This window comes from Dipodomys ordii, unplaced genomic scaffold, assembly GCF_000151885.1.
Source record: "Dipodomys ordii isolate 6190 unplaced genomic scaffold, Dord_2.0 Scaffold33, whole genome shotgun sequence".
In the NCBI taxonomy this organism is placed as follows: domain Eukaryota; kingdom Metazoa; phylum Chordata; class Mammalia; order Rodentia; family Heteromyidae; genus Dipodomys; species Dipodomys ordii.
Window position 1 is genome coordinate 1,370,517 of NW_012267249.1, and position 13,697 is coordinate 1,384,213.

A 13,697-nucleotide genomic window follows, 5' to 3' on the forward strand; every position below is an offset into this window, starting at 1 on the left:
AGAACTAAATTCCATATTCTGTTACACATATACTTAACTCCAATATGAGTAGATAAATCTGTTTTCTCTGGCTCTAATGTTGCATTTCTTTTGTGTATGTGTTTTTAATTTATCCTATTGTCAACCTCCTTTACTTTCTTATTAACAACCAATGGGCTAGAATAGCCATAAACTGGGTTTGAGATGTCGCTCAGTTATAGTTTATGCCTAGCATATCCAAGACCCTGGATTCACACCCAAGCACCACGAAATAAATAAATTTAACATTTAGTATATTCAGTCATCTTAGAATTATTTCTGCTATTGTAAAAAAAAAATACAAAAGGCTGGGAGGGTAGCTCAGTAGTAGAGTGCTTGTCTTGCATGCATGAGTCCCTGGGTTCGATTCCTTAGCACCACATAAACAGAAAAAAGCCAGAAGTGACACTGTGGCTCAAGTGGTAGAGTGCTAGCCTTGATATGAAGAGGCTCAGGGACAGTGCCCAGGCCCAGAGTTCAAGCTCCATGACCCACCAAAAAAAAAAAAAAAAAAAAAAAAAAAAAAAAAAAAAAAAAAAAAAAAGCTGGAAGTGGCGCTGCAGGGGGGGGGGAAGAGAGAGAGAAAGAAGTAAAAAAAAAAAAAAGCAAAAGTACATAACCTATGTCAGGAGGGTTGGAGACATGGCTCAAGCCTTAAAGCTCCTGTCCAGCAAGTTCAATATCTGAGTTCAAAGCACACCACCACCAAAAATAATTTTTTTTTTAAAAGGAAGAATCTAAAGGCCCAGAACAAATTAACAGGGAAGAAACGAAGTGAAAAAAAAAATGGAGATAATGTGCCTCTATTTCCAAGTAAAGTGTTGGGGCACATTTACTGTCATCCTGCCTAGTGGAGAGTATCTATAATCTGGACTGTCCTGGAAAGCCAATCATAGAGATATATTGAAGACAAATCCTTTTCTTTTTTCTTTTTCTTTGTCGGTTGTGGAGCTTGAACTCTGGTCCTGGGCGCTGTCCTCAGCTCTTCAGCTCAAGGCTAGCGCTCTACCACTTGAGTTACATCATCACTTCCAGTTTTCTGGTGGTTTGTTTCATGGACTTTCCTTCCCTGGGCTGGCTTTAAACCGAGATCCTCAGATCTCAGCCTCCTGAGTAGCTAGGATTACAGGCATGAGCCACCGGTTTCTGGGCCAGATCCTTTTTCTTTGGTCGGTTGTGGGGTTTGAGCTCAGGGGCTGGGGAACTGACTCTTAAGCTGCTCTACCACTTTGAGCCACAGCACCACTTCCAGTTTTTGAGTAATTTATCGCAGATGAATTCTGATGGACTTTCCTGCCCGGGCTGGCTTGAAACCAGGGTCAGTCCTCAGATCTCAGCCTTCTGAATACATTTCTTTTTGTACAATATCACCCCTTCCCTCACTCGCAGTTTCTTTTTCTTTTTTGCCAGTCCTGGGCTTGAACTCAGGACTTGGGCACTGTCCCTGAGCTTCTTTTGCTCAAGGCGAGCACTCTACTACTCTACTACTTGAGCTACAGCGCCACCCCCGGCTTTTTCTGTGTATGCTGTACTGAGGAATTGAACCCAGGGCTTCGTGCAAGCTAGGCAAGCACTTCTACCCCTCAGCCTTTTAAAAATAACTTTTGGCCCACAGGGCCATTTGATGTATTGCTTCATGTATGTGTCATCTGGCCCCGAAACACATCCACAAACCTCTACAAATTATGTTCAATGGGTTTGTGGACTTCTTAAAAATCGAGCCTGATTTTGCTCGACAAGAAATGTACTCATTACCTTCCTCGTGTAACTGTAACCCCTCTGTACAGCATCTTTACAATAAAATGGAATTTAAAAATACCCATCCTGATTTATATACTGACATATAAAAACAGTAAGATCTGAGCGCAGATTTCTCCGGACTCAGCAGACCTTTCAGAATCACCTCCTCCCAGATCACAAGATCGAGGTAACCGGGAACCTCCCAGAAGGAGGTCACCAGGCCACCCGGAATTCCCAGCCCCCCTCCCCTCTCCGCCCCGCCTAGCCCCGTGATCTCTCACCCAACCACTCCAAACTCTCCCCTCCCCCCACACCCGGGCCGCGCAGGTGCGAAAACCTCAGAGGCCACCCCGGCGCGGCCGCCCTGGAGTGGGGGTTGGGGGAAGCTGACTGGGGGAAATGGGACCCTGGGCCGGGCCGAGGCGGGAGTAGGGGCCTCTTCGGCGTTGCTTGGCGACCGCGCTCTCCTCCCAGATCGTTCCACTTCCTCGGCGGGGGCGCCGCAGGCCGGGCGGTAGCCGACATTCCTCCCGGAGCGTCCCTCTTCCGTCTTCTCCCCCCCCCACCCGTCGGGCGGTGGCGAGTTCCCGTGACGTCACAGGAGGCGGGGCCAGCGCCGCTGCCGGGTGCTGGAGGCGCCATTGGAGCCGGCTTGGCTTGTGAGCCCCGGTGAGCAGCCGGAGCTCGGGCCACAGTTTGTGCCGCGTCCGCTCCTGGTCCCTGCCCCCTCAGCGGAATGGCGTGCGGGGCGACACTGAAACGGCCTATGGAGTTCGAGGCGGCGCTGCTGAGCCCCGGTTCCCCAAAGCGGCGGCGCTGCGCCCCTCTGCCCGGCCCCACACCGGGCCTGAGGCCCCCGGACGCCGAGCCGCCGCCGTTTCCGACTCAGACCCTGTCGCCGACTCTCCAGCAGCCAGCCTCGCCCGGCAGCGAGCGGCGCCTTCCAACTCCGGGTAACCTGCACCGCTGCGGGCTTGGCAGGGAGCCAGGCCCAGGCTGGGGGTGGGGGGCGCAGGGGGTCATGGGCGCCGGGTGAATTCCCGCACGGACCCCTTCTTTGCTTTGAGAAAAGGGAACTGGGGTGCCGATGGGCCTGGTTGCTTCCGGGGACGCGAGACATCCGGGAGGGTAGTGGCCCCACCATGTCGACGTTCGGTTTTCTTGGAGGTAGAGATCCTGGAGGGGTGGGAAAACCCTTCTGGATGGGGGCCTCCCGGTCCCGAACCCCCTCCGGCGTCTGCTGCACAGATCCGCCCTGTAGACCCAGTGGGCCGTGGGAAATTGGATTCTGCTCACGAACTCGGCCTTGAGGGGGGTGGGGGGACGGGTCGAGGGGAAGAGTGAGAGTGTGCCACCCCAAGCCCGTGCTGTGGCTGGTACGGCACCCACCACACAGCTTCATTTGCAGAGGTTTTTAGGACCCCAGGCCTCAGGAACCATGGGATTCGATTTCCACCTGACCATTTCGAAAGGATTGGCCCTGTTTTACTGTATGTCTATTGTCTTGTACCATATATGGCTTGAAATGGGTTATGGGTTATGCCGTTGGCCAGAACTTGAGAATCCTTTAGCATACATTGGCCTGGTAGCAGGAATTCAACTGTAGCCCAGGGACTCTTCTTCAGTAAGGCATTCCACTTCAGCCAAGGAAAGCGAAGGATTCATGTGACGGTGAACATACCTATCATATTGCAGGAGTAGAGCGGGGGGTGCATTAGCATTAATATTCAGCACTTTAAAAGGGCTTCCAAAATGAAGGGTTCCCAAAAGTGAATGTTGGCAAGTCATTTCTTTGTTGTTGGTTGCTTTTTTCCTAGTCTTAAACTGAGCAAAACCTTGAAGTCTTCTTTTAAGATTATTCTTTAATCACCTCTTTATTTACTGGTGTCTTTATATTTTATTTCCTTTTTACTGTGTATTAACTGCGCAGATTTCAGGCCTTCTTACATCTTGCAGCCAATTTAGCTCTCCAGACTTACATATTTTCTTTAAACCATGACTGCTCTTTACCCCAGACCTACTTTTTTTTTTGTTTGCTAATCCAAAGAGTCATTGACTCATTACCTAATCTATCACATAGGAACTCTGTTCTTTAAATTCCATGATTATTTAATGTTGTACTGCACATGAGGTAACATTTGGAAAAGTGTTTTTGTAATCAACGGAGGCGTGGGAGAAAGGAAGCTGGGCTGTAGTTCTGCTTACTGGGAAGACTGAGACTGAGCATTGCAATTGCTTGAGCCCAGGAGTTCCACACATGCCTGGGCAACAGAGAGCCCATTCCATCTCATAAGAAAGGGGGAGGGTCAGGGGCACAGGTGTCCACTTGCAGTGATGATACAGGTTTTATGTCTTTGTTTCTTCAATACTTTCTTCCTACACTAGTTTCTTTGTAGTTCACATGAGAAATTATTTGGAAGCCTAAATATGGCAATGCTATAATGAGGACATTGGGGGAGGAGGGAATGTTGGACATTGAACCTAAGGCCTCAAGTATGTGTTGGAGGAGCTAACCCCAAGCCCTCTTAGTTACATTTCTTAATTTTTATTTCTTTGTAGTGCTTGGGATAATACCCCAGGCCTCAAGCTTGCATTCACTTCACCACTGAACTATACCTCCAGGCCTATGTTTCTTAATGCTTACTGGAATTTGGTTCTGTCATGAAAGAAATACAATGCAATAAATAGTTCATTATTTGAACAATGCAGGGGGGGGACACACATCAGTTGCTATACAGTTAAGAATAAAGTCAGAAAAATGAGTTTAACCATCTGGCTTCATTTAATTGTAACATCCCAGTGTTACCTTGAGGATTGTAAACTTCTTTCAGAAATAGTCAAGACATTTTTTACTTCACTTTACAGAAAGTATCTGTGGTCTGGGAGATGTGACTCAAATGGTAAAATGATTGCCTAAAAGTGCAAAGCCCTAAATTCAAATACCAGAACCATCACTGCCTCCCCACCCCCCTCCCAAAAAAGATACATAATAAGAACAGCTTTTGGGAAACAGCCTATGAAATTAGCCATTTATTACTTAGGGTTTTTGTTGTTGTTGTTTTGTTTTTGTTTTTTTGCCAGTCCTGGGGCTTCAACTCAGGGCCTGAGCACTGTCCCTGAGTTTCTTTTCTTTTTCTTTTTCTTTCTTTTCTTTTTTTTTGTCTGTCATGGGGCTTGAACTCTGGGCCTGAATGCTGTCCCTCAGCTCTTCACCTCAAGGCTAGTGTTCTACCAATTGAGCCACTGTGCCACTTCGGGTTTTCTGAGTGGTTTATTGGAGATAAGAATTTCATGGACTTTGCTGCCTTGCCTGGGCTGGCTTTGAACTGTGATCCTCAGATCTCAGCCTCCTGAGTAGCTAGGATAATAGGCGTGAGCCACCAGCGCCTGGCTTCTGAGTTTCTTTTTGCTCAAGGCTATCATTGTATCACTTGAGCCACAGCACCACTTCCGGCTTTTTCTGTTCATGTGGTACTGAGGAATTGAACCCAGGCTTCATGCCCCATTTTCAGTCCTAGACTTTTTTTTTTTGGTCGGTTGTAGGGCCTGAACTTGGGGCCTGGGTGCTGTCCCTGAGTGTCTTTGTACTCAAGGCTGGTGCTTGACCACTTGAGCCACAGCTCCACTTCCAGTTTTTGAGTGGTTAATGAGAGATAAGAGTCTTCTGGGACTTTTCTGTCTGGGCTGCCTTTGAAAGGCAATCCTTAGATTTCAGCCTCTTAAGTAGCTAGGATTACAGGTGTGAGCCACAGGCTCCTGACAGATTTCTCCCTCCCTTCCTTTCTTTTTAATTTTCTTTTTTGGTAGTGGAGATCAAACCCAGGATGTAGCACTTCACTAGGCAAACACTTGGTCACTGCACTACATTCCAACCTTTACTTAGATTTTTAGTAAGTGGATACCCATCATGGAGGAGCTTGCCATCTCCAGAAATGGTTTTGTGAATATGGGGTGAGCCTAGATTTTAAAGTTAATTGATCATGGCTTTAGAGTTGGAGAATAGCTTTTTTTTGGGGGGGGACTAGTACCAGATAAGAGTCTTTTAAGATCTTTGAAGCAACAAATACTCGACCTTGTAGGTACATCAAGGGTGAAGGAGTTTGTTGTGAATAAAACTGTTTCTTCTCTTTGGACTCCTTTATGTCATTGCACTTAATGATTGTAAAAGAAAAAACATCGTCCACTGCTAAAAAAGGAAAATTTTAAAATGCTGTTTGCTGTCTTATGTGGCTTTTGTTGTTGTTGGTGGTGGTGGTGGTCATGGGGCTTGAACTCAGGACTGGGTACTGAGCTTTTTCTGCTAGAGGCTTTACCACTTTGAGCCACAATGCCACTTCTGGTGGTTAATTAGAGATAAGAGTCTCATGGACTCTGGGCTGGCTTCAAACCATGTCCTCATATCTCAGCCTCCTGAGTAGCTAGGAATATAGGCATGAGCCATTGGCACCCACTGTGTGACCTTTTTCAGAGGAAAATTACACCTCTTCCTTAATTCCATGGATACAAGTTGGTAGTCCTTCTACTAGTCTCTTGGTTGTTTCTTCCCATTTGTTCACGGAATACCTGAGGCATTTAGAAGTTTATCAATGGCCTTCTGTTCTTAGGAGCATTGTCTTCATACTTGTCCTTTCTTGTTTCAAATCATTACAGTTCCTTACATCCTTGTATTGAGTCTGCCAAGTACATTTACTTGAAGAATATTAGTTTTGAAAAAGCCTTACAACTACAAGGATATAAAACATGAACTCTGTACAGCATTCTTAATGGAAAGCATTGCTAACCTTATGTTCTAGCATGGAGGATTGAGTTAGAAGAAAAGTTACCTAGGTATGGAGGTACTTTGAGAATTCTTGTTAGGTTCCTGAGCCACACAACCACTTGTTAATATTACTAGCAATATTATTAGTATTTTTCTTTTGATTCTTGCAACCTAATAAGTTAGGTATTTGACATTTTTACTGAAGATCCTGAATGACTTCCCAGATTTAGTTACATAAAGGTTAGTGGAAGAACATTTGCCTGGCAAGTGCAAGGCCTTAAGTTCAGTCCTCAGCCCTAGGGGTGTGGGGTGGGGGCGGGGGAGAGGCAGAGGCGTAGTTAGTTACATAGCTAGTAGGAAATGGTATTAATTCCTACCATTAGGGACTGGGAAGGTGGCTCAGTGGTAAGCGCTTGCCTTGCATGCCTGAGGCCCTGGGTTTAATTCCTTAGCACCACATAAGCAAAAAGAAAAAAGCTGGAAGTGGCGCTGTGGCTTAAGTGGTAGAGCACTAGCCTTGAGCTGAAGAGCTGCGGGACAGCACCCAGGCCCAGAGTTCAGGCCCCACGACTGGACTCAAATAAATAAATAAAATAAATATTTCTTGCCATTAAATATACAATGTATACTAGAATAATTTGAGTAGAGGATAAAATTTTCTGGGTTTATTTTCATGTGTTTGCTTGTTTTTATTAAGAAAATATATTTATACTATAAAAGTGAATGACTTAAAAAAATCCTTCCAGATTTTTTGTTTTTGCTAGGAGTATACTTCAAGGTGGTTAGTAATTGGTGTTTCCTGGACTTTGTTTAATAGCATTACCAAATTTGGTTGATTACCTTGACGCAGAAAAATCTGAATCCTAACAAATATTAACTCTAATGGGATCTGAAAATTTTCTTTTTTTGTTGTTGTTGTTCGTGGGCCTGAACTCTGGCGCGGTCCCTGAGCTCTTCAGCTCTGGGCTAGCGCTTTACCATTTGAGCCACAGCACCACTTCCGGCTTTTTCTGCTTATGTGGTGTTGAGGAATCAAACACAGGGCTTAACTCATGCAAGACAAGCACTCTACCACTGAGCCACCTTCCCAGCCCCCAGAAAATTATTTTCTAAGACTTGACCATCAATTCCAAACACTAAATCTCAGTTCTTCTGCTCAGTGTCCAGACTGTGAACATAATGGTTTTTGTTGTTTGGTTAAGAGTCTTATGAGAAGTAAAAGCTTCATTTTAGAGAGTTTAGGTTAATAAGAAACTTACCTCTTAATACTGTAGTTTATGAAAATATAAAACTTACAGATCAGTGCTGAACATAATCCTAGCTATAAGGCTGAGATCAAGGATTGGGGTTCTAAGCCAGGTTGGGCAGAGAAGTCTGTGCGACTATCTAAAAAACCAGCAAAAAGCCAGAAGTTGAGGTGCAGCTCATGTGGTAGAGTACCAGTCTTGAGCAAGAACGTCAAGTGAGAGTGCCTGAGTTTAAGCCACCAGTATTGGCATCTTAAAAAAAATAATAAAAGAGGGGCTGGGAAAGTGGCTCAGTGGTAGAGCACTTGCCTTGCATGCATGAGGCCCTGGGTTTGATTCCTCAGCAACACACAAGCAGAAAAAGCTGGAAGTGGTGCTGTGGCTCAAGTGGTAGGGCGCTGGCCTTGAGCTGAAGAGTTGAGGGACAGCGCTCAGGCCCAGAGTTCAGGTCCCACGACCAACAAAAAAAAAAAAAAGACTTTACAGATCTAGAGTGTCTTTTTTTTTTTTGTCAGTCCTGAGCTTGAACTCAGGGTTTGGGCACTGTCCTTGAGCTTCTTTTGCTTAAGGCTAACATTCCACCACTTGAGCCACAGTGCCACTTCTGGCCTTTTCTGTTTATGTGGTACTGAGGAATTGAACCCAGGGCTTCATGTATGCTAGGCAAGAACTCTACCACTGAGCCACATTCCCAGCCCCTAGAGTGTTTTCTTTTACTGTAAATTGACAAATCTTCCTGCATACAGCAAATCTATCATCTTATAGGAAGACAAGTGAAGAGAACTGTCCAAGTAGCTTATGCCTACATACCTGCTATTGTATCCATTTTTGAAGTAGTGGCAATAAGAACACACCTTCTCAGTGGCTATAGAAGGAATGTTGCATACAGTATAAACATTTACTTGTTAGTATTAATAACATGTAGGGGGAGTTTGAGACCTGTATATAAAGGGATTAAAGCCTAGTAAACATACCCTCCTTCATTGATAAGCTCAGTGGTAGAGGACATGCAGAGAAGCCTTGTCTCCAGCATCATGAAGAAGAAAGTGGTTTATTCCACCTTCTGAAGAAAGGCTGAAGAAATAACATAAAATAACTGCCTGATTTTTTTAAATTTATTATTAGAGCAAATTTTTCAGAACATAAAGCAAGAATATAGTCGTTTTCAGAAGTGGAGACATTTAGAAGTTGTTCTCAATCAAAGTGAAGCTTGTACTTCAGAAAGCCAACCTGTCTCTTCCACACTCACAGCACCTAGTTCTCCAGGTAAGTGTGCTTAAGTGTGTTTATAACTATACAGCTGTAATGTGTTCATTAGCTATTTAAGTGAAAGTTAAGTAAAGTGAAGTATAAAAATTCATTTCTTAGATGCATAATCACCAATGAGGATGATGCTTGGTTTGGTTTTATTGTATGCCAGTCTTGGGGCTTGAACTCAAGCCCTGGGCTTTTCTGCTTTTAGCTCAAGGCTAGTTTTCTTTTTTTGGGGGGGTCCAGTCGTGGATCCTGAACTCTGGGCCTGGGTGCTGTCCCCCAGCTCTTCAGCTTAAGGCTAGCACTCTACCACTTGAGCCACAGCGCCACTTACGGCTTTTTTCTTTTTTAGCTTATGTGGTGCTGAGGAGAACCCATTGCCTCAGGCATGCAAGGCAAGTGCTCTACCACTGAGCCACCTTCCCAGCCATCAAGGCTAGTTCTCTACCACTGGAGCCACAGCTCCACTTCTGTATTTTTGGTAGTAATTGAAGATGATTTGCACAGATTTTACTGCTAGGGCTGGTTTCGAACAGTAGTGGTCAAATTTTAGTCTCCTAAGTAGCTAGGATTACAGGCATGCGTGACTGTTTTATTGAGCATGCAAAACTGTAAGACATTTCCACATTGCAGAAAGTTCTATTAGACATTCTTGCTATGTTACATCATTGAGATACTGGATGTGGAGGATATGTGCTCAAAAAATAAAATTTCAGCAGGGTGCTGGTGGCTCATTCCTATAATCCTACCTAGGCAAGAGGCTGAGATCTGAGGATGATGGTTTGAAGCCAGCCCAGGGAAAAAAAGTAATAAGTGAGAGGTATCTCCAGTTAGCTACCAAAAAAAGCCAAAAGAGAACTGTGGCTCAAATGGAAGAGTACCGGCCTTAAGCAAAAAAGCTCAGGGACAGTACCAAGGCTCAGAGTTCAAGCCCCAATACAGACACATGTGCATGTACTCGCATACATACACACATTTCCAAATTGGAAGGAGTTTTTGTGGCTACTTAGTGAACCAGCCTTGCCTTCCATACAAATATTAAATAGGTCAAGTGTTTTGAACTTATGTAGTGGTAATGGACTCTGTCTCCTTTATCAGGAGAGGAATTTGTTCCCTCAAAAATTATTCCACTTCGGTGGTGGGCTGGTGGCTCACGCCTGTAATCCTAGCAACTCAGGAGGCTGAGATCACAGTTCAAAGCCAGCCGGGCAGGAAAGTCTGTAAAACACTTATTTCCAATTAACCACCAGAAAGCCGGAAGTGGCGCAGTGGCTCAAATGGTAGAGCACTATCCTTGAACTGAAGAGCTGTGGGACAGTGCTCAAGCCCAGAGTTCAAGCCTTACCAAAATATATATATATATATATATATATTCCACTTCTAAAAAAATACAAAAAAAATATTCCACTTCTAAACAGTCAACCCTAAAGGTTAAAAATAATCTTGTTAAGGGGCTGGGAAGGTGGTTCAATGAAGAGTGCTTGCCTTCATGCATGAGGCCCTGGGTTCGATTCCTCAGCACCACATAAACAGAGAAGGTTGGAAGAAACGCTATGGCTCAAGTAGTAGAGTGCTAGCCTTGAGCTGAAGAGCACAGGGACAGTGCCCAGGCCCAGAGTTCAAGCCCCAGGACCGACAAAAAAAAAAAAAAATAACCATGTTAAGAATTGACTCCAAGGGGGCTGGGAAGGTGGCTCAGTGGTAGAGTGCTTGCCTTGTATGCATGAGGCCCTGGGTTCAATTCCTCAGCACCACATAAGCAAAAAGAAAACAGCCGGAAGTGGCACTGTGGCTCAAGTGGTAGAGTGCTAGCCTTGAGCTGAAGAGCTGAGGGACAGCGCCCAGGCCCAGAGTTCGGGCCCCACGACCGGACCAAAAAAACAAAACAAACAAAAAAAACAATAACAACAGCAAAAATTCTGTCTTCCAGACATAGACTGGTGGTTGTCAGGAGCTGGAGGCTGGGGAGAAACTACTTAATGGATAGGTTTATTTTTTAGAGCACTAGAAATGTTTTGAAGCTAGATGTAAGGGATTGTTGCACAACATTGTGACTATACTGAGTGCCATTGAATTGCTTTGAAATGGCTGGTTCTATGTTATATGAATTTCAGCTTAAAAAATTGTTATTTTCCAGACCTGGGGATAGCAACCCAGAACCTTGTACAAGCTTAAGTAGATGCTATACTAAGTATTATTAGTATTATTATTTATTTTGAATGAGCCAATACTTAAAGACAAAGACTTTTTTTTTTTTTTTGAGAGGTCATACTTTCAGGTATGGCCATAGCCCTTACATCTGAAATATTAGCCATCAGGGAGGTGAAAATGTAGTTCTGAATTTCATATATTCTACGGTAAAGGGACAGGAGAGACATTAGAAAGAGGTTATACTAAATATGGAAGCAATGTTACCATAGAAAGAAGTTCTGGTTTAATTAATTAATTTATTTTTTAACCAGTCCTGGGGCTTGAATTCAAGGCCTTGGCACCATCCTTGAGCTTCTTTTGCTCAAGGCTACTCTACCACTTGAGCTACAGCAGCACTTCTGGCTTTTTCTGTTTATGTGATACTGAAGAATAGAACCCAGGGCTACATGCATGCTAGGCAAGCACTCTACCAGTATTCCATATTTCCAACCCTGAATCTTTAATTCTTTCACCCCAGATTCAAAGGAGATGAAGAATGAGATATAGTGCCTAGTTGTCTACTCACAAGCAAAAAAGGAATCCTTGTTTGAGCTTGTTGCTTGAACTCTGGGCCTGGGTGCTGTACTTGAGCTCTTCAGCTCAAGGCTAGTGCACTACCACTTTGAGCCACTGCACTACTTCCAGTTTTGTGGTGGTTAATTGGAGATCTGTCTCCCAGACTTTGAATTGCAATCCTCATATCTCAGCCTCCTGAGTACCTAGGATTACAGGCGTGAGCCACTAGGTCCAGCTACTAACATGTTTTGACTTAAACATTAATGACTGTTAATTGTGGGCTTATCATGTATGCCTATACTAAAGCTTAAAGCTTAAACTCGGGGCTGTCCTTTAGCTCTCTTTGTTGAAGAGTGGTGTTCTACCATTTGAGCCACAGCGCCACGTCCTGTTTTATTGTTTTTAATTGGAGATGAGAGACTTGTGAACTTTCCTGCAGTCTGGCTTCAAGTCAGATCTCAGCCTCCTGAGTAGCTGCGATTATGGGTATGAAGCCATTTGTGCTCAGCAAATACATTGAGAATTCCCAGGGCCTTAAGCTTCCCAGAATCTTCCCGGAATAACCTATGAAGCTTAAAATAAAAGATGCCCAAGCTCTGCTGTAGAATTAAGTCATAAGTATATCTTTCTGTTGTTGTTGTTGGTGTTCATGGGGCTTGAACTCAGGACCTGGGCGTTGTCCTTGAACCTCTTTGTGCTCAAGGCTAGAGCTCTACCACTTGAGCCACAGTGCCACTTCCAATTTTTGAGTTTTTAATTGGAGATAAGAGTCTCACTGTGACTGGTTTCCAGTGGCTCACACCTGTAATCCTAACTACTCAGGAGGCTGAGATCTGAGGATTGTGGTTCAAGGCCCGCCTGGGCAGGCTAGCCCATGAGACTCTTACCTCCAGTTAACTACCAGAAAACTGGAAGTGGCACTGTGGCTTAAGAGGTAGAGCACTTGCCTTGAGCTGAAGAGCTGAGAGACAGCACCCAGGCCGAGAGTTCAAGCCACATGACTGACCAAGAGGGGTGGGGGTAGGGGTGGGAAGAATCTCACTGTGACTTTTCTGCCCAGGCTGAACTTTGAACTTTGAACTCTAATCCTCAGCTAGATCTCAGCCTCCTGAGTAGCTAGGATTGTAAGTGTGTATCACCAGTGCCCGGCTTAGCTAATGTATCTTTTTGTTGGTCATTTTACAGATAACGTGTCCTCATAAAACCTAAAAAGCAGGCCTAAATTATTTCCAAAGAGCTGATCTTCCTCATGCTCTTGAGTCTACTTTTCCTAATTCAGACTGGAGGTTTTATATCCTCTTTAAATTTTTTGTTCTTCTTTATGAAATAAGCATTAAGTATGGGCTCAGATTACTATGGCATCAAAACTGTTCTTTGGTAGCAGCAGGTCAGTTGACATACCTGTTGTTCTTTTGCCTCTGGCTTTGCTTTATAAAACAAGAATGGAGAAGTGAGTGAGGTGATTGACACCTGCAATTTCGAGACTATAATGGTGGTACTCAGGAGGCCAAGATAGGAGAATCATAAGTGAGGCTAGCCTGCCTAGGTTATGTTAAGTAAGACCTGGTCTCAAAAAAACAAAGTCATAAACTTTTGGGAAAGTATTCCAGGTAAGATAGTGACTTTTTTTTTTTTTTCCTGAACAGGTGTTTTTGTTCTGATTTTCTATTTTTGTGCTGGGTCCTGAGACTTGAACTCTCAGGGCCTGAGTGCTATTCCCGATCTATTTTTGCCCAAGGCTGGCACTCTACCACTTGAGCCATAACTCCGCTTCTGGCTTTTTGGTGGTTAATTGGAGATGTGGCTCATAGACTTTCCTTCCCAGTCTGGCTTTGAATTGTGATCCTCAGATCTCAGCCTCATTTTAGGATTAGCGCATAAACTACCAGTGCCCAGCTCTTGAACAGTTTTTATATATTTTGAGAACTTTTTTTTTTTTTTTTTGGTCTGTCATGGGGCTTAAACTCTAGGCC

At 44.3% G+C, this 13,697-nt stretch overlaps 1 protein-coding gene across 1 annotated transcript in view; it reads left to right on the forward strand.

Moving 5' to 3' along the window:
• Window positions 1-2,177: 2,177 nt before the first annotated feature.
• Window positions 2,178-13,697, forward strand: part of Akirin1 (akirin 1) — an 18,907-nt gene continuing 7,387 nt past the window's right edge. Inside the window, exons 1-2 of the mRNA XM_013016972.1 lie at window positions 2,178-2,711; window positions 8,890-9,030. Coding sequence (XP_012872426.1) covers window positions 2,495-2,711; window positions 8,890-9,030 — 358 coding nt within the window. The 5' untranslated portion in view covers window positions 2,178-2,494. The remainder of the gene's footprint in view (window positions 2,712-8,889; window positions 9,031-13,697) is intronic.